This window comes from Triplophysa dalaica, chromosome 9 (genome assembly GCF_015846415.1).
Source record: "Triplophysa dalaica isolate WHDGS20190420 chromosome 9, ASM1584641v1, whole genome shotgun sequence".
NCBI lineage: Eukaryota > Metazoa > Chordata > Actinopteri > Cypriniformes > Nemacheilidae > Triplophysa > Triplophysa dalaica.
Genome location: NC_079550.1, coordinates 21,023,238 through 21,046,422, shown reverse-complemented (window position 1 = coordinate 21,046,422; position 23,185 = coordinate 21,023,238). Strand labels below are relative to the sequence as shown.

Sequence of the window (23,185 nt, the reverse complement as noted above, 5' to 3'; positions counted from 1 at the left end):
GTTTAGACAGCTCTAACATTTATTTTAAAGACTATGACTATTCTTAAGCCGTGCACGGTAAAGCATCCCTCTAACTAACATTAACAATGTTTTTCTTTGGGGTGTTTAAATATGGTGGCAAAATATCTGGATTATGCCGTGTATTCCACAAAGGCCTTAATGCCTGTGGCTGGCGTGTTTTTTCAATTATTTTCAAACGCTTTTTAAAAAATTTGTCAATAGCGTATTTTCCGCTTAGCACTGGTGCTCTGGATTTGTTTTGCAATGGTCGTTTTCAGCCGAGCTCCTGCCGTTTTCAATGCGCCTCGGTGGACACAGCCCCTTAGAGTCTGAGCTGGTGCCTAAAGGGTTCATTTTGCGACATACAATAGAGTTACTTTTGAGTGCTTTTGGAATTGGAAAGTGAACAACACTAACATTTATTAATTGAACAGAAAAGTATTCAATGCTATAACTAAAATAATATCTTATAATAATACACAGCCTTTTTTGGTTCTTTGAGAAAAATGCATCTATACAGTTTTGTGTACATGTTGTTGGGGGCCATATTTAAAATGAAGTCTCAAAAATCTCTCATTATGAATAAAAGTTATTCTACATCAACCGATACACCAAAATCATTATGACGTGTCACGTGATTATCTTTAAATGTCTTGAATAATCTTCGTTTAACTATACAAAAACACACTGATCCAATGCATCACATTTACAAGATCTGTAAGCTGTTTAACCTTTGTGAGTAAAGTAGTGATTGTAATACTTACTCAACAGATCTGTGCTGTTTAACCACAGGCAGAAGCTTCTGCAGGAATTCATCTGACCCAACAAATTGTATCTGTTTTAATCTGTACATAAAATGGGATTGAGAGTGTGTAAGAGATACATTTTATACATGAATTAAAGAGAATAAAAATATTGGTTACGATTGCACAGACTTTTGTCAGGGGTCATACACAAATAGCCGCCCAAACATCAGGAAAACTAAGACAAAAACCAGAATAAGAGACTAGACCCACGAGGAGCAATGGTAACATATGTCAAAACTACAAAAAGAATAAATGAAAGAACAGGGTATAAATAGACAAAGCAAGGTTAAAGAGGCACAGGTGAAACTGATAGAACATAATGAGTACAGCAGAGGATTGTGGGGGAAGTAGTGTGTCATGGTAGTCCACATGAGGTGGAGAGTGCCCTCTTGTGGTGCTTGTATCTCAGTGTTACTTACTGATCTGATCTGGTTACAGTAGACGGCTCCATCTGAGAAAATTCCTTTGCTTCAATTTGTGGTCCAACAATTTCCTTCAGTTTAAACACATTCATGTTCTGCTCTGAAGTCAGCAACACAAAAACTAATGCTGACCACTGTGAAGGCGAGAGGTTCATTTCTCTTATTTTACCAGATTGAAGATATTGTTGAACTTCCTCTATGAGGGATGGATCTCCCAGTTCATTCAAACAGTGAAAGAGATTGATGGATTTCTCTAGAGAAGGGTCACGCCAGATCCTCATTTGAATGAACACAACTGTTTCTTCTTTTTTGAAAGGCGGGCCTCCGGTCTGTAGATGATGTATGAGATTCTGATTGGACTCCAGTGAGAGACCCAGAAGGAACCGAAGGAAAAGATCCAGATGCCCATTCTTACTCTGTAAAGCTTCATCTATAGCTCTATGATGCAAGTAAGAAAATCTAAATTCTCCATCATTAGGTGTATAAGTTGGTGCACTAATTTGGTCAAAAACATTCATGTTGTAGTTTACAAAGGAGAGGTGCACATAAAGAGCTGCGAGATGTTCTTGAATGGTGAGATGAACAAAGCTGTAAACTTTCCCCAGATACAAGCCAAACTCCTCTCTGAAGATCTGAGTGCACAATCCTGAGTACACGGATGCTTCTGCTACATCAATGCCACACTCTCTCAGGTCCTCATCATAGAAGATCAGGTTCCCTTTCTCAAGCTGCTCAAAAGCCAGTTTGCCCAGTTTGAAGATCATGTCTTCATCATTCTTCACTTTCTTCTCATAGTCCTTCTGATGTTTGATGTTTGTCTGAATGATCAGGAAGTGTGTGTACATTTGAGTGAGAGTCTTTGGGATCTCTCCTTCACTCTCTGCTTCACTCAACATTCTCTCTAGAACAGTGGCTGAAATCCAGCAGAACACTGGGATGTGACACATGATGTAGAGGCTCCTGGATGACTTCAGGTGTGAGATGATTCTGTTGTTCAGACTCTCATCACTGATTCTCTTGCTGAAGTATTCCTCCTTCTGTTTGTCAGTGAAGCCTCGTACCTCTGTGACTCGATCAACACACTCAGAGGGGATGAGATCAGCTGCTGCTGGTCTGGAGGTGATCCAGATGAGAGCAGAGGGAAGCAGATTCCCCTTCATGAGGTTTGTCAGGATCACGTCCACTGAGGCTGATTCACTGACATCACACAACCTCACACTGCTGTGAAAATCTAGAGACACACGACACTCATCCAAACCATCAAAGATGAACAACACTTTATATTCACCGCTGGAGATTTCCAGTTCTTTTGTCTCTGGGAAGAAAAGATGAAGAAGATCTAAAAGACTGAGTGTTTGGTTCTTCATCAGGTTGATCTCTCTGAAAGGAAGTGGAAATATGAGGTGGACGTCCTGATTCTCTTTCCCTTCAGCCCAGTCCAGAATGAACTTCTGCACAGAGACTGTTTTTCCAATGCCAGCGACTCCCTTTGTCAGCACACGTCTGATGGGTTTGTCTTGTTCAGGTAAAGCTTTAAAGATGTCGTTGCATTTGATTGGTGTGTCCTCTGTTACTGTTCTCCTGGATTGTGTCTCAATCTGTCTCACATCATGTTCATTACTGATCTCTCTACTTTCACTCTCTGTGATGTAGAGCTCTGTGTAGATCTCATTCAGCGGTGTTGGGTTTCTCTCTTGTGATATTCCCTCACACAAACACTCAAACTTCTTCCTCAGATTTGATTTGAATGTCTTGAGGAGTTCAGACTCACAGCTGTAAAATTAAAACACAAAATTAAACAGGAAATGTACAGAGAATTTGGATCACTGACACAAACATTATTAGGTTTATTAAATGTGTCAGTTATTTACAGTAAAATGTTTTTAATTATTGTGTGTTTTTATTTGAAAGGGAAATAAATAAGTGTGTAGGAAAAGGAAATCTAATTTGTCTATTTTTAAATGCTCCCTACAGTATATAGACTTTCTGCCAAATACTAAGACACTTATAATATTTAACTCCCTTTTTATTTAAAATAAATCTCTCAAGTGATGCTTATGGTGTCTGTTTCTGATCACTTGCAGGGCTCCAGACTGTGACCAAATGGTCGCATTTTGCGACCAAAATTTGAGAGTGTGCGATTGAATTTTACATCCAGTCGCACATGTGCTACCAGTAAATTTGCCTCCCCCACCCTCCGTATTTTTTTTATACATTAAACGTGGAAGGGGCACGTCAATGATCAATGAAATGAGCAATGAAATAATCAATGAGACGCGAGCGCACACGCACACGCACGCAAACACACACACACACACACACACACACTCATGAGACGCGAGCACACACTCGCGTTTCATTGAGTGATGCCTGTCTGTGAGGCGGCCAATGCGTGTGAGAAGAATAGGGAATGGCCACTGTAAGTGGCTAAAATGCGTGGAGGGGCCTAGAGATAATCGAGCACGCGTAAACATCTGTGGGAAGGAAACGGAGACAAATATCATCACAACCTGATATGTGCGTGCGTCTGAGCTATGAGCAAGCGAACTATTGATTCGTTCTTCCGACCTGCGGCTAGTGTACCAGTGCCAGAATCTACAGTGTCACCATCGGATGATGATGCAGAGTCAGAGGTTGGTGTGGCGAAAAAAGCCTGCACTCACCATTTTCGAGAAGACTGGCTGAAAGAATTCAGCTGGCTGAGGTACTATAAGCAGTCAAACTATATGAACTGCGAATTCTGCAGCAGCTACCCCAGAACTGCGGGGAACACAAAGTTTGCCGATAGTACAGGCACTTCGCAATTTAAACACAATACACTGATTAAACACAATCTGAAGCCTGAAACATCGAGTATGTCGTGACATGTTTATAAATCAGAAAGCAACGCCACTGCCGGTTGCTTTTAAAAGACAAATGACTGTTGATCAGAGCGCAGATGAGGCAGAGGTGATATTTAACACGGCCTACTTTGTTGCTAATGAGGAACTACCCTTCACCAAATACAAAAGCCAGCTCGACCTTCAAAGGAAGAATGGCTTAAAACTTAACGAAACATACAACAACGATGCAGCATGCGCACAATTCGTTGGAGTAATTGCGGATACTTTGAAGGTGAAGACTTCCACGAAAATCAAGGATGCTCCATATTTATCAATTACGATCGATGGGGACACCGACGTTTCAACAAAAGAATGCGAAATCATATACGCAAGGATCCTAAACGAAGGGAAACCTGTCATGAACCTCAAATTGAGACATGGCGGGAGAACCCAATTGCAGGCAGAGACGGTGGTGAAGGGGTTAACAGGTTTATTAAAACACAAAAGGCAAAACAAAGACCCACGATGGGGTAAAAACAAGACAGGAATATAAATATAAACTTTAACAATAAACAAGGACACTGACTGAACTAAGACTACAAAACAAACACTGGAAACAAACCCTAAACGGACACTCACTTGACACGAGGGAAACAGGAACAACGACTTAGGATAGAGCTTTAGCAGGAGTACGTCAAACAGACTCAGGATACAATCACACAACGTACAGCATACAATGCACGAGCAACGAGACAAAGAAACATGAGGACTCTTTATAAGGGAAACAAACAGAGGATGGTAACGAGCAACAGGTGCTGGGGATTAGCACTCAGGGAAAGCTGACGAGAAGAGAGAGGGGCGGGGCCAGAGACGAGACACGGAGAGAGAAGAAATCGTCTCTCTCCCACATGAAACAGAGGATTCTGTATGATTCCACCTCTAAACCAAGAAATACCTGACAAGGAGAGGTGGAACCATGACAGAACCCCCGCCTTAAGGAGCAGCAACCTGATGCTCCTCAAAGGCATGAACAAGACAAGGCAAACTGAGACAAAGACAAGATCAAACAAAACATGGAAAACAAGACTAGGGGCAGAAAGGCAAGAACAATGAGGGGATTGGGGTGACTCAATAAAAATAACAAACAAGGGAGGAGGGGTGGGGGTAAACAAGAAAACACGGGAAGTCCAGAAGGGGCAGGGTCGGGTGGGGAAGTTCCAGCCCTTGGGGACGCGCCAGAGCGCGGAGCCCCAGGGGGCATGAAATGGGAAGTCCTTTGGGGAACTGTCTTAGTCCCCTGCAGGACTGTTGGTCTGGAACCCTGCTGGAGTGCTGGGCTGGACCATGGCTGGGGTACCGGGCTGGACAACGGCTGGAAGACCGGCTGGAAAGCCGGACGGGATACAGGCTGAAAGGCCGGCTGGAAGGCCGGCTGGACAGGGTTGTAGGGCGGTCGGAAGGCCGGCTGGACCGGGCTGGACGCCGGTCGGAAGGCCGGCTGGACCGGGCTGGACGCCGGTCGGAAGGCCGGCTGGACCGGGCTGGACGCCGGTCGGAAGGCCGGCTGGACCGGGCTGGACGCCGGTCGGAAGGCCGGCTGGACCGGGCTGGACGCCGGTCGGAAGGCCGGCTGGACCGGGCTGGGTTCCGGATCCTGGAGCGGGCTTGGTCCCGGCTCCTGGAGCGGGCTTGGTCCCGGCTCCTGGAGCGGGCTTGGTCCCGGCTCCTGGAGCGGGCTTGGTCCCGGCTCCTGGAGCGGGCTTGGTCCCGGCTCCTGGAGCGGGCTTGGTCCCGGCTCCTGGAGCGGGCTTGGTCCCGGCTCCTGGAGCGGGCTTGGTCCCGGCTCCTGGAGCGGGCTTGGTCCCGGCTCCTGGAGCGGGCTTGGTCCCGGCTCCTGGAGCGGGCTTGGTCCCGGCTCCTGGGAGGAATCTGCGGCCGGGCTGGACGCACCTCCCCACGGCGCCCCCCCAAAAAATATTTGGGGTTTGACACCTCTGGATTCGAGACCACCGGACCGGGGACCACCGGACCGGGGACCACCGGACCGGGGACCACCGGACCCCGGACCACCGGACCCCGGACCACCGGAACGGGGACCACCGGACCACCGGACCCCGGACCACCGGACCACCGGGATGGAGACCGGCCCCGTGGGAGAGCTCACCCTAGACTACTCACGATCTAGCAGGGCCTGGACAGTGTCCGCGAAGCTCTGGGACTTCAGCTGGCGCATCTCAGCGGGTCCTAGGGGCTCATCGGGGCAACTATTAAAAATTGCCTTTAACTCCGCGCTGCAGCCAGGAAGTCCAACGGCAAAGTCCGTCACGAACCTTCCCCGCTGCCGGAGGCCAAACAAAACATGGGCTTGGTGGCCTCTTGTGGCAGCGATCTCCCGTTCTTCCATTCTGCCTTCTGGGTTCTTCTTTGGCTCGTGCAATCTGTCATGAACCTCAAATTGAGACATGGCGTGAGAACCCAATTGCAGGCAGAGACGGTGGTGAAGGGGTTAACAGGTTTATTAAAACACAAAAGGCAAAACAAAGACCCACGATGGGGTAAAAACAAGACAGGAATATAAATATAAACTTTAACAATAAACAAGGACACTGACTGAACTAAGACTACAAAACAAACACTGGAAACAAACCCTAAACTGACACTCACTTGACACGAGGGAAACAGGAAACAGGAACAACGACTTAGCATAGAGCTTTAACAGGAGTACGTCAAACAGACTCAGGATACAATCACACAACGTACAGCATACAATGCACGAGCAACGAGACAAAGAAACATGAGGACTCTTTATAGGGGAAACAAACAGAGGATGGTAACGAGCAACAGGTGCTGGGGATTAGCACTCAGGGAAAGCTGACGAGAAGAGAGAGGGGCGGGGCCAGAGACGAGACACGGAGAGAGAAGAAATCGTCTGACACAACAGATTACTGTTTAAATTCCAGAGATTGAAATCTAGCGCCAAGGTTGCAAATTGCAACCAACCGCGTAGTCCACCCCTCCCCATCGAAACATCACATCGGCTGACAGAACATGGTGAATAACATGCAAGGGGTATAGAATCTTAGGTAATAAAAACATAACACTTCATTGTGTATTTCTACACCTCTGAAAACACTGTTATGTATATTATATTTTATGACATTTCTATTAATAGATCACCCCAAAATTACACACTAGACCTTTAAAATGTTGATTTAATTTTCACAATGTGATTTTAACAAATACAACCTAGCATAAAATATTTATTTATAAATATTTATAAGAAATGATATGCCTGACATCAGGTGCTCTATCGTCACTTTTAAATACAACTGGTGGATTCATAGAGCGGTCACTCTTCATAGACACACAGCTGAAGTCTGCATCTGATCTCATCTGATGAATTAAACTATAACACACAACAGATTACTGTTAAAATGCTCTTTTAATTTGTGAAATGCTAAAATATGTATTGTTTAGAGAGCTTTTACAAATGTGTCTGTGTGTAAACTAGTAATATTTCATAGGTTTGGAGTATTTGCGCAAGGATTTTGTCGAGCTGTGTCGCTGAAATACCTCATTTTAACATTTGTTTGAACAAACTGTTTAAATGTTAAGACAAAAATTCACAAGAAAAAGGTCACATATCACTTTTACAAACGCATCTCACTATAAAATGTTCAATTATAATCTAATAATTTATAAAATGATATACCTGACAGCAGGTGATATATCATGATTCTTGAATACAACTGGTGGATTCATAGATCGGTTACTCTTCATAGACACACAGCTGAAGTCTGCATTTGATCTCATCAGATCAAATAAACTATAACACAACAGATTACTGTTAAAATGCTCTTTCTCATTTATTAAATTAAAAAAATGCTTATACAGAAGTTGTATATTGTTTTGAGTGTTTATAAAAATCTGTCTGTTTGTTAGTGGTAATGTTTCATAGATAGTTTTCATAGTTTAAACAAACTGTGGGTACATGTATTTAAAAAAATTACAAGAACAATGTCATTGTTTTAAAAAATTGCATTCCAGTAAAAAATGTTTTATTATAATCATGTAATTTACAAGAAATTTTAAACCAGAGATCCAGTTCTGTGTCGTTCTTAAATTTATATGGTTGATTCGTAAAGTGGTCACTCTTCATAGACACACAGCTGAACTCTGGATCTGATCTCTTTGGATGAACTGAACTATAACACAACAGATTACTGTTAAAATGCTCTTTCAATTTATATATTGCTAATACCAATGTATCTTAATTACATAGTACTTTTACCAATGTGTCTGTGTGAACTGGTAATATTTCTTAGATTCATCTGTATTACTGTATCTGAATATATTTATTTTAATTAACTTTTTGTTACTAATTATACAACTCCAGGAAAGTTTGATCTGTTACAGATTTCTGTATTGCTGTATTTTAATTACAGTATTTCACAAATAACATCTATCAAGTAACCCGCAGGCGGGGGATTTTGGGTTTTTCCTCATAACAGCAATAACCACTTAAAAGGCTTTCATACGCCCTCTGTACATTAAGAAAGATCACAGCTCCATCAATGAATGGCTTTATAGTGAATGGCTGTCTCCATTGGAACATATACTATACAAGTAATATTTCTTTACCTAAGAAAATACACCATTGTTTTAGTATAGTCACAATAAACTTTAATTCCCCTTTGTGATGTATATTTCTCATTAATAAAGAATACTGAAAGATAAAAATAGTGGGTGTGTCTTATTCTTTTCCACTATGAAATGACTGAATCTAGAACACTGAAACTTCCTTTCAACAGATGTTCTGCACAAGTTGTCAAAGTGACAACATCATTAAAGAAGATGACTATTTTAAAGCAGAAGTTCAGATTTTGATGAAAAATTATGAAGTGAAATTTTCGTGGATTGACTTGCATGTATATGTAAATCCTGGAGAGACTGGTCAGGGGACTGTAACAAGTGATTTTTCTAACTCAAAGAAACCCGATGGTGAGTTTTTTTTGTTGAGAAAAATAAATTAAAAATATTTATATTGTTTTCATAGATTTTAGCATAATTACCTGGACTGTGGAGAAGAATCTCCATCTGTAGATGTCTGTGTGTTGCTCATAATGGAGCTTCATATGCAAATTGGAAAATTCAATTTCAGGGTTGTGGTCTTCAATAGAAATGAACGCAGTGTCAATTCCTCATGTAAACACAGGGCGCGGTGACTAAATAATGACAACATAAAGTGATAACTGATCAAACCAAACATAGCTTTATAAAGTCGCAAAAGCAGTTAGAATATATCAACAAACACATTAGATATGTTAAAAGTACAACAAATACATTGAAACTCTAAATGATGAACGCAAAGAGGGAGTTATTTCGACGCGTGGCCTAATTTACTGACAAGGCTGATGTCGATAAACAAACGTAAAAGCATCTACATATGATTTTCAAGACGAATGTTGTTCGTTAATTAAATAAAAACTTTGCGCATGTTGTTTAAGATAATACATGGTTACTTTTTATACTTACTTCGTGTCTTTGTAAAATGTGAAGCAGTTTCGAACTGTAGCAGGTGGCTGACTGCGGAAAGATGCTTTCGGTTTAGAGAATGTCTTCCTGATGCTGCGGCGCGGGTTCTACAGTCGGGTTGCTGTTAAAGGTACAATGTGTAGGATTTTGAAGGATTTATTCACCTAAATGTAATATATAATACAAACTATGTTGTGAATGGTGAAGAAATACCTTACAAAATGAAACGAAATGTTTATATTACCTTACAATGAGCCATTTTATGTATATACACCGCGGGCACACCCTTACATGTAATTTATTAATGTGCACAGCCATGTTTTTATAGTATCACTACACGGACAAACTGAGCGCGTTTCGTAAAACGAAGGATGCGCGAGAATATGTTCTTCTTCTTCGGCTGTTTTTTGGGGCAGCTTTAAAGCGACTACATAGAAGGATTAGCAGAAGAAGAGGAAGAACAATAACAGCATTTACTTGTTGTGTTTTTTAGTAGAAATATAAACGGTTCTTTGTTGCAGTAAGAAGCAAAATTTGCGCTAATGGCGGACCACACATACTCCGCACAAGAGCCGTTAGAGCGTCAATCTGTTCGTTCAAAAAAGAGAAAATACGACGCAGCAAGGCGAAGTCGAGACAAAAAACGGCAGGAAACCCGAATAAACATCGGCATGGCTTTTCCCAAATGGAGGGCACTGAAGCAGGAAAAGGGTTTGCTAAGCGACGCCGAAGTTGCAAGCTTTCTGCTGGACCGGTAAGTTTGTCTAATTTCCGCTATATAAGTGAAGTGTTTGTTTGATAGCTTTGGCTAATAGATGAGCATGAGCATCAAGTGAGTTTTTCTTGTTTTTAGCACTTTGTTATTGTACTATAATTCCTTTTTGCATGGCCGTGTGCAAATCAAGTTAGAAATCATTTTTACAATCATAATTTGCATACATCGGGTGTAAATTATATTATAATACTGCTTAGCTTCTGTGTATACAAATGTGTAATTTAATAATTGATAGGATAAAATCCAAACTTCCACGTTGCATAGTTTATCAGTAATACAGTGTCAACGAAGATTTGAGAAGATACAATTGATCAATTGGGGTGATGCCTTACTTTAGCATTAGCAAGCGGTTTAAATAGGCTGTATGTTACGAACCAAGTTACCGTGCCAAAAAATGCTATGCAAAATAAGCGAATACATCACTGACACAATGTTATACAAGTAACAATAATTTTCACTATAACGATTAGAGTAAATAATGAATTAAGTCAATTTAATTAATTTGTTTTTCTTTGTAAATAAACCTCGTCACTTGATTTGCAAAGGTTAGCCTACTCTCTGCTGTCTTAGACGACGACATATCTGTCCTGTATCCGTAACTTCAGTGTGTTGTTCGCCTGTGAGATGTAGATTGCAATTATCAACACCACCGATAGTGGCCGCTATCATTTATTGAACCCTTTTGTCCTGTGACGGCAACCGTAGCTACTCTAATAGAAGGGAGAGGATGGTGGCGGAGCTTTAGGTTGCAATTTCCAACTACGCCAATAGTGGTCTCTGTTACTTACACAGTTCACCTTTAAATGAGGCCTTAATGTGTCGCTCTGCCCATAACTCTTCCCATTGGTTACATGGAAATGACGTTGAAACCAGGAACTGAGGTTAAAAACATGATTGTAATATAAACTCTGTATATATTTATAATTATAAATAGTATGATTAAAAACTTAATACAATGAAAGTTACTTCAGGGGAAGTGTTTCATTCATTTTTAAGTCTGTTGGCAAGAGTCTTTTAACTACATGTAGGTGGATTTTGGCTCATCCTTTGCGAAAACTAACATAACTTTTAATAAGTATAGTGACTGTTTAAGGTGTATTGATTATTTTTTTCATAACGATGGTTTTTCTTACACATATTATGGTTAGATGGTTACCATGGCAGTTTGTGGTGTTTTACAAAGTCTTTGTTTACAGTTTGTTCCTTATTTTTCATTTAACAAAATATGTCATTGTCTGTGTAATTATTTACAGTTCTTAAAGCGACCGTAAATACTAAAGTATTATCCTGTAGGACATGTTATGAAACATATATACCCAATTAAAACAGTAATAGCTGAAATGCTTTAAGTAAACGCTCTCATTATTACACGGTCTATGTCGCCCTCTAGTGAAATACCGCAAACGTTTACACAGACTGATCACATTGCACACAACTTCAAAGCAGTTTAAACGCTCAAGTCTGAGTGAAGTATTATGCTATAAACTAAACTAAAACAAACCAAACCAAAACCCAAACGTTACATCAATTTATAAAACATATGAGCAGCGACATGTTGGATGTTTTTATGAAAATAAATTAGAAAAATATGAAGAGAGGCAAAAATTGAACGCTAGTCAAATAGAATTTGAGAATTGTACAATACATTGTACTGTTTACATTTGAACCCCTCTTTAAACTTGTGCAAACACTCGTGGACAATAATCATAAACCTGTGTTCTGAATTTAAAGTCCCAGTCAAGTAATCTGGGAAGCTTGCATCAATACATTCTTACTCTTAAAATTAAATTCAATAGTATATAGGCCTGTTCTACTCCTTAAAATGAGATAGACAAAATTATAAAAAAGTTAGACTATATGCATAAGAGATGCAGAAAACATAGTATACACTCTGTTAGACCTTTCCAGGCATTTCTACAGTCAAATACTGGCAACACTGTTGCCAGCTACTAACAGTGTTTCCCCAACCATTATATAAGGGGGGGCGCCCCGCCCTCCTAACGGCTCGCCCCGCCACCCTTGAACGTCAAGTAAATTTTATTTTATTTTCTTTATAGCACAGATTACAATTTGTTATGTTATTAAACAAACTAAATAGCCAATCTAATATGTTATTTATCTTATTTACAGGATGGCATGTCTTTTCCGTCTGTGTTTGCGCGTTTACAATTATCCCAATGAGTGCGAACGCGCGCACACTCACACACACACAGACAAACACACTAGCGGACAGAGAGCGCGCGGCGGGAAATATGTCGCGTCAATCAGATGAAAACCACATGAAAATATTTCCGTTTTTTAGGCGCTCACAGGGAACTGAAGATGGCAAAACTCACTCCACTGCGAGTAGCAGCCGGAGTAGCTCTCCTGCTCAAGTCTAAGTGTTGCGCATCCTGCCCCTGACAAGCATCGAAAGTCCAGTCATCACCGGATGACAAGTTAAATGTATATTAATGAATTACATGCCGCTTACTATTTACATATGTGTGTTTAAAATGTTTTTAGTCAGGACATTGTAAATCTGCTGATTAAATAGGACAAGAGATATTTAACACGCTATACAGGCCGCTCTGTGTTGTATGGGAATGTCCTGCGCACGTGATGACGTTCAGAACAGCGCACGTGATGACGTTCAGAACAGCGCGCGTTCACAGCAGTGCTGTGTCTGACAGGATTATTCTCCAATAAATACATCATAGAAAAGAAAACGTCTCACAAACAAAGCCCTCATATAAATGTATTAACTAACATTAACGAACAATGAATGAGCAATATATTTGTTAGTATTTATAAATCTTTTTTTAGTTGTTAGTTAAAAAATAAAACTATTTTAGCTCTGGTCCATTGATATTAACAAAAACTTCTATAAATTTAACAAAGGTTATTTGCAAAAGTCAATTTTAAAAAGATTTAAATACGTCTATTTTATTTTTTTAAAGAGATATCTTATGTTAACATTTTAACATTTTAGATAGCTAACATAGATAGATAGATAGATAGATAGTTGGATAGATAGATAGATAGCACATAAAGAATGAAAGAAAATGATTTAAGATTTCTCGTCAATTTTCCCTAACCAACCAACCCCCCCCCCCCAAAGCTGTAAACCTAGGGGAATATGTATATTCCACAGTAAGTAGCTGACAACAGTGTTGCCAGTATTTTACTGTAACTGAGACTTTACAGTGACCAACTGGCAACAGTTTTGTCAGTATTTTACTGTAAATCAAGAATAACAGCTAATAACTGGCAAGAGTATTGATAGTTATTTACTGTAATGCTACAATCACAGTAGCATACTACATATGCATTCTGTGTATTTCATTTTGTAGTCATTCTGCTCCATCAAAAATTCTGCAATTTTATTTAATGGTATTATCTTCTAAGACAAAGAAATTCAAGAGGTTTCAACAAACGTAATTTATTACTTTAGCAAAACATGCATACTAAACACAAGAAAATCCATAATTACATACGACAATTGAACATCACATAATTCAACAAAACTGAATGTTATTCTGAAATAAAACATCCACTGCTAGTGTATAGCAAAGTATAAATAAAATAAAAAATTAGAAAATATAACACTGTATTGTAGATATGGGTGTGTATACATGTATGGCAAAGATCAGTCAAAATGTTAACCAAATACATTCTATTTTCTTTTACAATATACAAAATATATAAATAAACAACAGAAATTCATGAAAAATATTTTCAACACAACTTTGCAAATTAAATAGTCACAACAATACATGTAACCAAAAAACTAAAATATTCACTTCATATTCAATTTTACACAAACACAAAAAAATACATAGAAAATATGCAAATCTTTAAATGAAATAAAAAGTATTAAAATAAACATAAATAATCAAAACAAAAACAATACCAATCCTTTGTAGATTTGGTTTAGCATGGTAGTAACTCAGCATAAATTGAATTACCTCTTTATGCGCTACAATAATTGTATTAAGAAATATTGCTTGCACTTACTTAATTACATGTTTTCTACTTAAATTCGGTGAGCCGCTGTAAAAATGTATGAAGATGTGGATTCATGGTTTGAACCTTTCTTGTAACAGATGAGCCAGTTTTGCGGCTAGTTCCAGCTTTTGCAGGCCATTTTTTCCCCTCAGGATTAATCCTCACAAAGAATCTGAAAATCAAATGAATTTTATCAGTTAGTAACAAATCAAACACAGAATCATGAAAAACATTAACAACATCAAATAAATACATGAAAGAATATAATTAAAATCATTACTGTGCATGTAATGTCTCTTTCACTTACCTTTGAATGAGCCCTAGTGTGGCACTGGCTGACTCTTGGTACTCAATATTAAAAACATAAAAGCAAGCAAAAAGAACAGAGAGTGCTGCAGCAAAATCTAGCTCCTCATCAATGCAATGTTTCATTTTCCCCTCAATGCTGAGCATCCGCTTTGATTTAGTAAGAAGTGTATATCTCCTGAAATATGAGGCTCACTGTAGTAGAGTAGGCGGGGCGAGACCGTGGTTCGAGTCCGGTGAGTAATTGTGAATTAGCGCCAGCTGTGCGCACACCGGGCTCGAATCACGTAGGAGATGGGAGCATAAAAGGAACGAGCGACCGGACCGGGCCCGAACTTGTGTTTGTATTTGTATTTATGTTTATGTTATTTCGCCGGCGGTCGTCCGTGAGGGGCCGCCGGCTGTTTTTATTTCTGTTAATAAATGTTTAATGTCTGCCGGTTCCCGCCTCCTTCCTTCCATTTTATTGAGATGTGTTACACTCACCATCAAAACTCCTAAAACATCTTAACACAATTTATTGACTACATATTTTCTACTTACCGAGCATGATTAGCTGTGGTGTGGCTGGTAGGTTTAGCTAATTTTCCACTGACATCTTTGTGGAAGTTTTCTTAGAAATTAGAGTATAATAGTGAGTGATGCAATAATAGACTGAATTGTACTGGCAGGCAACAACATTTTTGCCTGCATCTTCAAGTAAAACATAGCCAGATTATGTAAAAATGTCTCTTCATTTAATGTATCTTTATCACTTTCAATTGACAATGTTTATGGTACCTCAACATTAAGCGACTGATCTGAAGTGTTAACTTGTCTGTCTGTTGCTGCTGTATCACACTGTTTGAGGAGATAAAACTGCTGCTTTGGAGCTGCTGCTTATGCATTCGTGATAAATGAGTGGTGAGAGATGTTCTCAATCTGAAATATTTCAAGCAACCTTCAAGGGGGCAACCAACTTTTCTACCATCTCTAATATGAATCTGTAGGTATATGCAGACATCTGAAAAATTACTAGCCACAAATTCACACCCTGGAAGCTGACAGTGGAATACAGCCTGTGGATGCCTATTTGTCCTGTGTTTGTGACTGCCTGTGGTTCCTGTGCATATGTGACCTTTATGAGGAGAATTTCTTAAACAAGGGCACTGCTGCAGTCCACAGTCAAACTGAAAATTCACTCTGTGTTGGTGTTTTTCAACATGTGCATAAAAAAGGCCTAGTTGGCGGAAAAGGCAAATCACACAGTTTGCATCTGTACATTGTGGTTAATGTTACTAAACAGTATGAAGAAACAGGAAAAATTAAAAACGAGCGGTGGGGTCAGCTGCTGATAAATAATAATGTTCAACACTATGGGATACTGAAAGTTGAGATGCTAAAAGCTATAGCTAACAGGTAGCTTTTTGGAACCAAAAGATACGGAGCACATAATAAGAAATGATTAACTTTACCTACATTTGCAGGATATTTAAAAATAACCTTCTAAATATTTGAAATGTTTACTCACTCATTGTCGGGGATTCCATTTTAAATTTTAAACCATGAAAATCCAGTCAGTAAGATAATTAACTCAGCACAAGCAAAATAACATAAACTCAGAGATCACACACACCTTGTTGCCCTTAAAGGGGCAACACATTTGCGTTAAGAATTAAGCAGTCAGTGCACATACGTGTGTGTTAATGCATAAATCTTTGTTTTCTGCCTGAAAATCTTACTCTTGGCAATAAATAGTGCTGGAATTAGTGACAGTGTAGTAAAAAAGGCAGTATTTTACAGCTGAATATTACAGCTGTTATCTGTAATGTGTTTATATAGTAATTAACTGTAATATATTATTTGCGCTACAGAAATGCATCTCATGTTTCAGTAAAATACTGTTTCCCAATGTTACTGCTAAACACTGCCTATTTTAAAGTTATTTACCCTGTAATTTACAGCAAGGTTTAACAGTATACGACAGATGGATCTATAACGTTAAGGAGGAAATCTTCTAAAATCCTTTCATACGCAACCAAGGCAACACTGAGGAGCTTGACCTTTCAATGTTTTGTTTAGTTACTTTACATTCTGTGTTTTTTTCTGAAATAAAATCAAACGGGTCAAAAATGGAGACCTAACAAAAACACACCATTCACAGATACAACCCCAAATGTCTTTACTGTAATTCCTTATCATTTATTTTATTTCCTAGATCAGATCACAATTTATCCGAATCCAAGATTAACTGCGTGCCAGTGAAAACTAAATATTTTTTTAAATAAGCATTGAAAACTGTAGTTTGGTAACCATAGGCCTATGTATTCTGCAATATCTGCACAATATGTCTTAATGTTATATGATATACATTTTTCATTAATATTTCTGAAGCATAAAAATGAACATTTCTAGAGCTGAACTTCTGAGCTGACTCATTTTAAACACACTCAGCATCATCCTGATTTTAAGCTCTCACCTTAAGAAAAGTTAACAGCAAGATGGTATAAAACTGTTTTTTCTGTCAATAACCAATCTTCAGTTATACCGACGACGGAAATAAGCGTAGTGATCAGAGCTATATAAGTGGGAGAGCTTAGCTATAACATGACTATATTGTATTCCAATATGGAGCGTTTAAATATGAATATTAAACCAACACTAGTCTGAAGATTTGTAAATTAACGTACTTAATAACAGACTTAAATTGATGTTATATCTAAAATGGTTACAAATAAAATGTGTATAATTGAAAATGATACGACTAACAGTTTCCAAATGTATGTGATATTACCTGAGAGATTGGATAGAAAAGAGAGAAAGTATAGAACTGATTGATCCTTTCCTTTACCATGTGACTATACTAGCACAATTGACCAATTAGGGCCACCTTTAAAGGGGTGATATGGCGCGAATGTGTTTTTCTGTGTCTTTGGTGTGTTATAAGTAACGAACACATGTATTAGACACGTTAAATTGCATAAATTAAAGTATCGGAACAAAAGATGCATTTTATCTAAAAGCAAATGTTAACCCAGACCTGCATGAAACGCCTCTTGTAACCACACCCCGGCAAATGTACGACATCTCGTAACCTTTGACTAGACAGCCCAAATCTAAACGCAATTAAAGTGGGTGTACTTGTAAATCTCATTGTATCGCCACCGCCGCACCCATGTTGCGGAGATACCCAACAAACATTGGTCCGACGGCAACGTCGTGTCCCTGGCCTAAAATAGTCGCGGTAGGACGGCATAAACCGGTAAAAATATGTGACATATAACATTTCCTAAAAATGCATTGAGATACATTTGTACATGTCAACAGATCTCTATGGGTTGCATGTATGATTGTTACTTTGACTTTAGCTACGTGTAATTATATAAATATTGAAGCGGTTGAAAGGGCGTCCTCTTGTGACGTCCTCTACACGTGCATTTTTAGTCCATCGTGACCCTTTGTAAAGTTCTTATGAAATAAGCAAAATAAATTGTGCTTACCTTGCATAATACTGCAATGATTCATTTGAGTGCCCAATTAGTTATAAAAATGTTGTGATAGACGTCCGTTGACGTTACACGTCAAACAACACCCATTGCAAAAAGCAGGAAATCTTTTTTTTAAATACACGATCATTTGTATTCATCTTAGTTAAATGACACATTTACATATATAATGTTATAATATCTGCTTTCACAATTTAAAGTGGATGATTGCCAAAACTGTGCTGTCAAAATCGGTGATTCATACTCCACTCCAGTTGGTGGCGGTAATGCGCCTTCAGTTGATTTACCATCAGCAATAAACTCTAAACAAGAAGAAGACTCGGGAATGGCGGTGTGGTTTATTTCGAAAAGTGACGGAGTTATACAAATACTACTGTTGGGTAAGTGCATTTTGTTTAGTTTTATTAATGTGGTTGAGTCTTACTTGTTGGACACGAAGGAACTGAAAGAAATGTTGCGCACATTGTCAACTGCCATGTAGTTTGTGTTTGGCTGAAATTAGCTAGCAGGCTAAAAGGTAGTTTAAAGTTACGCTAGTTTCTACACTTGAACTGTGCTGTGTAACGTTAATGCTTCTTGCTAGGATATTGATAGCAAAATCATTAATCCCCCAAACTGCTAACTCGTTCCCTGCCACAGTTATCTTGTCATTTAAAAATCAACCGTTCACTGCCAAAGACAAGTTATTATTCATTACAGAAAATGTATTGTGAGCCATCAAAGTTTAGAGAACATGTTAAAAAACGCTGAAGCTGGCTCAGAACTTTTTTGTAAAGGCTGGCGGGTAAAGAGCTAACGTTGGCTGTGTTTTGTGTCAGTTACAATTAACATTAAGTTGAGTAATTTCATGCAACTACAGGAACAATGTGTAAATAAATCAGGGGTTCCAAACCTTCTTCCTTTGGGAAATCCGCCCTAATTGTTTGTATTAAACACAAAATGTGACAGCAAGTGTCACATTCAGTTTAGAAGTAGTCATGTGTCCAGGTGTGTGTACATATTAATGAACAGATTTTTCTTTCAGGATTCCAAAGGAATATTTTCCATGCTTTTCGGTTTTAAAGATGAACTTCAGTGAATATCGGGCATTCTGGAACATGGCAAGTCTACATCTTATATTAAGAGATTGCATTGTGACAAAGAATGTGTGTGTTTGTGCTAATGTAGTTTGTGTTTGTTTGTTTTTCTCTATCTCTTTCTCTGTGTAGATACAAATATTTGGGTAGTAAACAAAAGAACCATAGTGACAGCAACAAATCTGAAAACAAAACTGTAATTTTTCTGAGGTGAAGTAATCCGGAGTCATTTATTTCACAGAATCACGTTAAATGCATTTATGGTGAAATTCATTATGAGGGGTGGTGGTCAACTTAAAAAGATCCATTCAAAGCTATACTATGTAATTCAAGGTAATTTTGGCCTTATGACATTGCAAAAATCTCTTGTTCCTTGTCTATTTTTTCATTTATGTAATTTTTATTTTCTCTATTTAGTGGACTTCTCTGTAAGAACATCAGGTTTTACCAGAAATACCACTTTTACAAAGTTTACAGGGTCTTTCTCAAGGGCACCGCTAATCTAACATATATTCTTTGTCACAATCTAGACTCTTCATAGAAGATGAAGACTTGCCATGATCAAGAATACCAGCTATTTGCTGAAGTTCATCTTTCAAAACGAACAGCATGGAGTACAGTACTCATCAGGTGCTTTTGCTACCCTTAAATAAATTTATTCTAGTGTTATTAGTAACTTTTATTGACATTCGGTTATTCTAGAGAAGAATAAAGTGTAACACATGTTAATTACAATCTTGTATGTATTTTAAATTTAGTTGTGGGATAATCTGACATTTTCTAAAAAAATTAATGTAATTTACCTCAAATTTTGCCTTTGATCTTTTTTCTACTTTTTTAATATTCATATTCTTTTCTCTCACTCAGATGCTGTGAACAGGTGTAGCCCAAATGCAACAGATTCAGACTTTGATGCAGCAATGGCAGATCACCTGAAGCACACTGGGGTTGATGGATACTTGTTTTATGGCTGTTTTAACAGTAATACAAGACTGTTAGGAAATAATTTGGTAGTGCCATAGCTCTGACTTTTAACCATTAATGGTGGAACACATGAATCACACTCCCGGAAGAGCCGGTGGTCGGGGACCAAGAAAATGAGTAAACATTTTGAAAAAAATGGACTAAAGTAGTGTCATATGTTTTTGTAATACTGTACTTTTGTCATTTTCATGTTTGATTAATGGCTGCTAAACATCAATGTTAAACTCCATTGCTTTCGAGATTCTACTATTTTTATTTTCTTGTTTGAATAGTAGCTGTCAAACAAATGGAAGACCATTCAAAAATGTGATGTTCACTATAAAATATGCTGTGCTAAATTAAAACACTAAATTTTGCCTAAATCCACAAATAAAGTGTTATTGTTTGTGATGTGCACGTGATTGAAACGTTTTATAGACGTTCAGGTCAGACCGGACCGATTTTGGACCTTTTTAGAACTTAAGTCAATTTAAGACACGTAAACCTTAATACATAATTGCTTGCCTTGCACGATGTTACACAACGCGAGTTTGATTATATTTAACGCATTCTTATATATACGCTTATATTAAGCAGCTACACATCTAATAAACGTCCGAAAGAGGATACATTTGGACGTCCAGGGACGGGCAGAAAAGACGTGGAAATCACGTTCAGATGACGTCAAAGACGTCGGTTCAACTTTCATTTCGGAACTATTTTTCAACCGTGACGGGACGTGTCGAAATGACGTCTTTTCAACGGTCATCAAACGTCTAAATGTTTGTTGGGAAATGGTGCCTTTTGGTAAGAAAGAGGAGGTTTGTATAGCACAGGAATACATTCCAGTTAATTTTTCCAACCCTAATCTTTAATAGAAGATAATATACATTTAAAATGTTTTCAAAAGTAATTATATTTACATAATCTTCTAAACAGCACTATACAGTCACTTTCTTTAAAAAACTCATGCAGTTCCCTTCAAAATATAAGGATCCTGCAACAGATGATATACAGATTTGATGTCAAATCTGATTTATTCTTAAATGATGCATTACATCAATGTCATTGTAAGATTATATCTTTTGTCTTTTGTGTGATCAAAGTATCTTCAAGTCTGTTGATTGTGTCGACTGCCGTCTATGAACATCAATTTATTCAACAGAGGAAGATCAGACTGACATTCAGCTGTAACACAAAAAACATTCTCACACCTGTTCACAAGATCCATATCAGAATAAAATGAAGCAGAAAAGAGACAAACACTGAAGACATGACACACAACAGGATACAGTAGATTCAAAATAAGCTAAAAGTTTTTGTACAGTTATTATTGAATTCACCTGTTTAAAACGTCAAAGGTATTACTGTCAGATGAAAGTGTTAAAACAGTATGACAGATAACAGAAGCATCTTATTTATCATGTTCTCAGCACAGGAGCGTTTTGTAATCTCCAATTTATTTCTCAAATATTTTGCTGATGAAAAAATAAAGACACACAACATTTCTGTTAAGACTGAACTGAAGTTAGACTATTCTTTATAAACATAAAAAAACATCATTCACGATGAGCCAAATGAAAAAATGATCCTGCGTGTATACCCACAGATACTAGACTACATTATTATAACATATTCACTCAATTTAAATTATAGACCGCCCAAAAATAAAAATTATGTTATGAAATCTGTATACATTTCTTTGTTTTGTTAAATACATAAGAAGATTTTTGGTTTGGATCTACTTGAGGGTGAGTAGCAGAATTTTCACTTTTGAGTAAAGTATCAGTTTAACTACATGAAATTACAGAACATGTTTTTTTTCTCACTGTAGTACTTTACATTTGTAATGTGGGTCTTTGTTCAGATTAGATATCAGCTTCACTTCTGAATCTCTTAGATTATTTCCATACAGATCCAGATGTCTCAGGTGTGAGTGGTTTGATCTCAGAGCTGAAGTCAGAGCAACACAACCTTCATCTGTGATCTTACAACTCACCAACCTGTAAAGGACAGAAACACACTCAAGGAACACTATTATACAACATGTCAGATCCAAAAGGAGTGAACCAACCATTTGGAGGCGGAGTAAGCATTACTATATGGATAAGAAAGCAGTGCATCTTGGAGCCGACAAGCCTGTTTATCAAACCACCTGACTAGTCCTGAGGTGTTTTATTTATTTCCATTTTTATTTACAATAAACACACCACTGAAGCATGGCATTATGCTTATCTGTCTGTTTATGTTCATTTTCCGACATCATTTATGATGTCAAAAGAATTTACTGTAAATCTGGATTTACTGTAAAATTAGAACCTGAATCAATTATATATACAATATAAACCAGATTATTTTTAAACAATTTTTACAGTTTGGTGCAACAGAATTATTAATTAAGCCTGATTTAATCTAGATTCAAGCCTAATCGTTGGTACAACCCAATAAGCATTACTGAATAAAGTGTTTACCTGTATTCTGGAGAGAACTCTCCGTCATTGGAAGTTTGCGCTTCGTCCATGGAATCTGATCTCCACGTCTAGAGAAAATATATTTATAGCCAAACATAAAAACACCAAAATAAATGAACTGTCCTTATAATTGAGATGAATGAATCCTAGGGGTTAAAGAAACAGACAATTTAACCACTGCGTCACCTAAAAGAAAAGTCAACAATGCAGTCAACGGAACACCGTATAAAACGAAAAGTATCAACTAACATAAAAGTATCGGTATTTTAGAGGAACTTAAAGTCGCTCGTTCACATAAACATATTGCAAACGAACAAGATTTACATTTTCAAAATCCTCAAGGTTTTACATCAACCAAATACAAGTAAATACCTGCTTTTATACAAATTTATGTTAATTGCGTTGTATTGTAAAGAAAATTATGGAAAATATATATTTTTTTTTTGCATCAATTGTGTCTGTTAGAAAATGGTGGACGTTAAACACACTATCATTTACTTTCCATTTGATGGGCACGAAAGCAGGTATTAGTGAACT

General features: G+C 38.0%; 1 protein-coding gene and 1 long non-coding RNA gene across 5 annotated transcripts in view; one reads left to right on the top strand and one right to left on the bottom strand.

The window, feature by feature from the left end:
* LOC130429042 (NACHT, LRR and PYD domains-containing protein 12-like) overlaps positions 1-9,707 on the bottom strand; it is a 50,065-nt gene extending 40,358 nt beyond the window's left edge. The window contains exons 1-5 of one of the 4 annotated variants that reach the window (XM_056757396.1): positions 9,586-9,707; positions 9,123-9,275; positions 7,763-7,876; positions 1,226-3,001; positions 765-845 (exon numbers count right to left, since the gene is read on the bottom strand). In XM_056757396.1, the coding sequence (XP_056613374.1) occupies positions 765-845; positions 1,226-3,001; positions 7,763-7,876; positions 9,123-9,172 (2,021 nt within the window). In that variant the 5' untranslated portion in view covers positions 9,173-9,275; positions 9,586-9,707. The remainder of the gene's footprint in view (positions 1-764; positions 846-1,225; positions 3,002-7,762; positions 7,877-9,122; positions 9,276-9,585) is intronic. The other 3 variants (XM_056757397.1, XM_056757398.1, XM_056757399.1) reach the window with 3 other exon arrangements.
* Positions 9,708-19,553: 9,846 nt separating this feature from the next.
* On the top strand, positions 19,554-20,594 carry LOC130428854 (uncharacterized). The gene is made up of 2 exons (XR_008907502.1): positions 19,554-19,844; positions 20,082-20,594. It is a non-coding gene; the product is annotated as an uncharacterized LOC130428854 (long non-coding RNA).
* Positions 20,595-23,185: the final 2,591 nt, after the last annotated feature.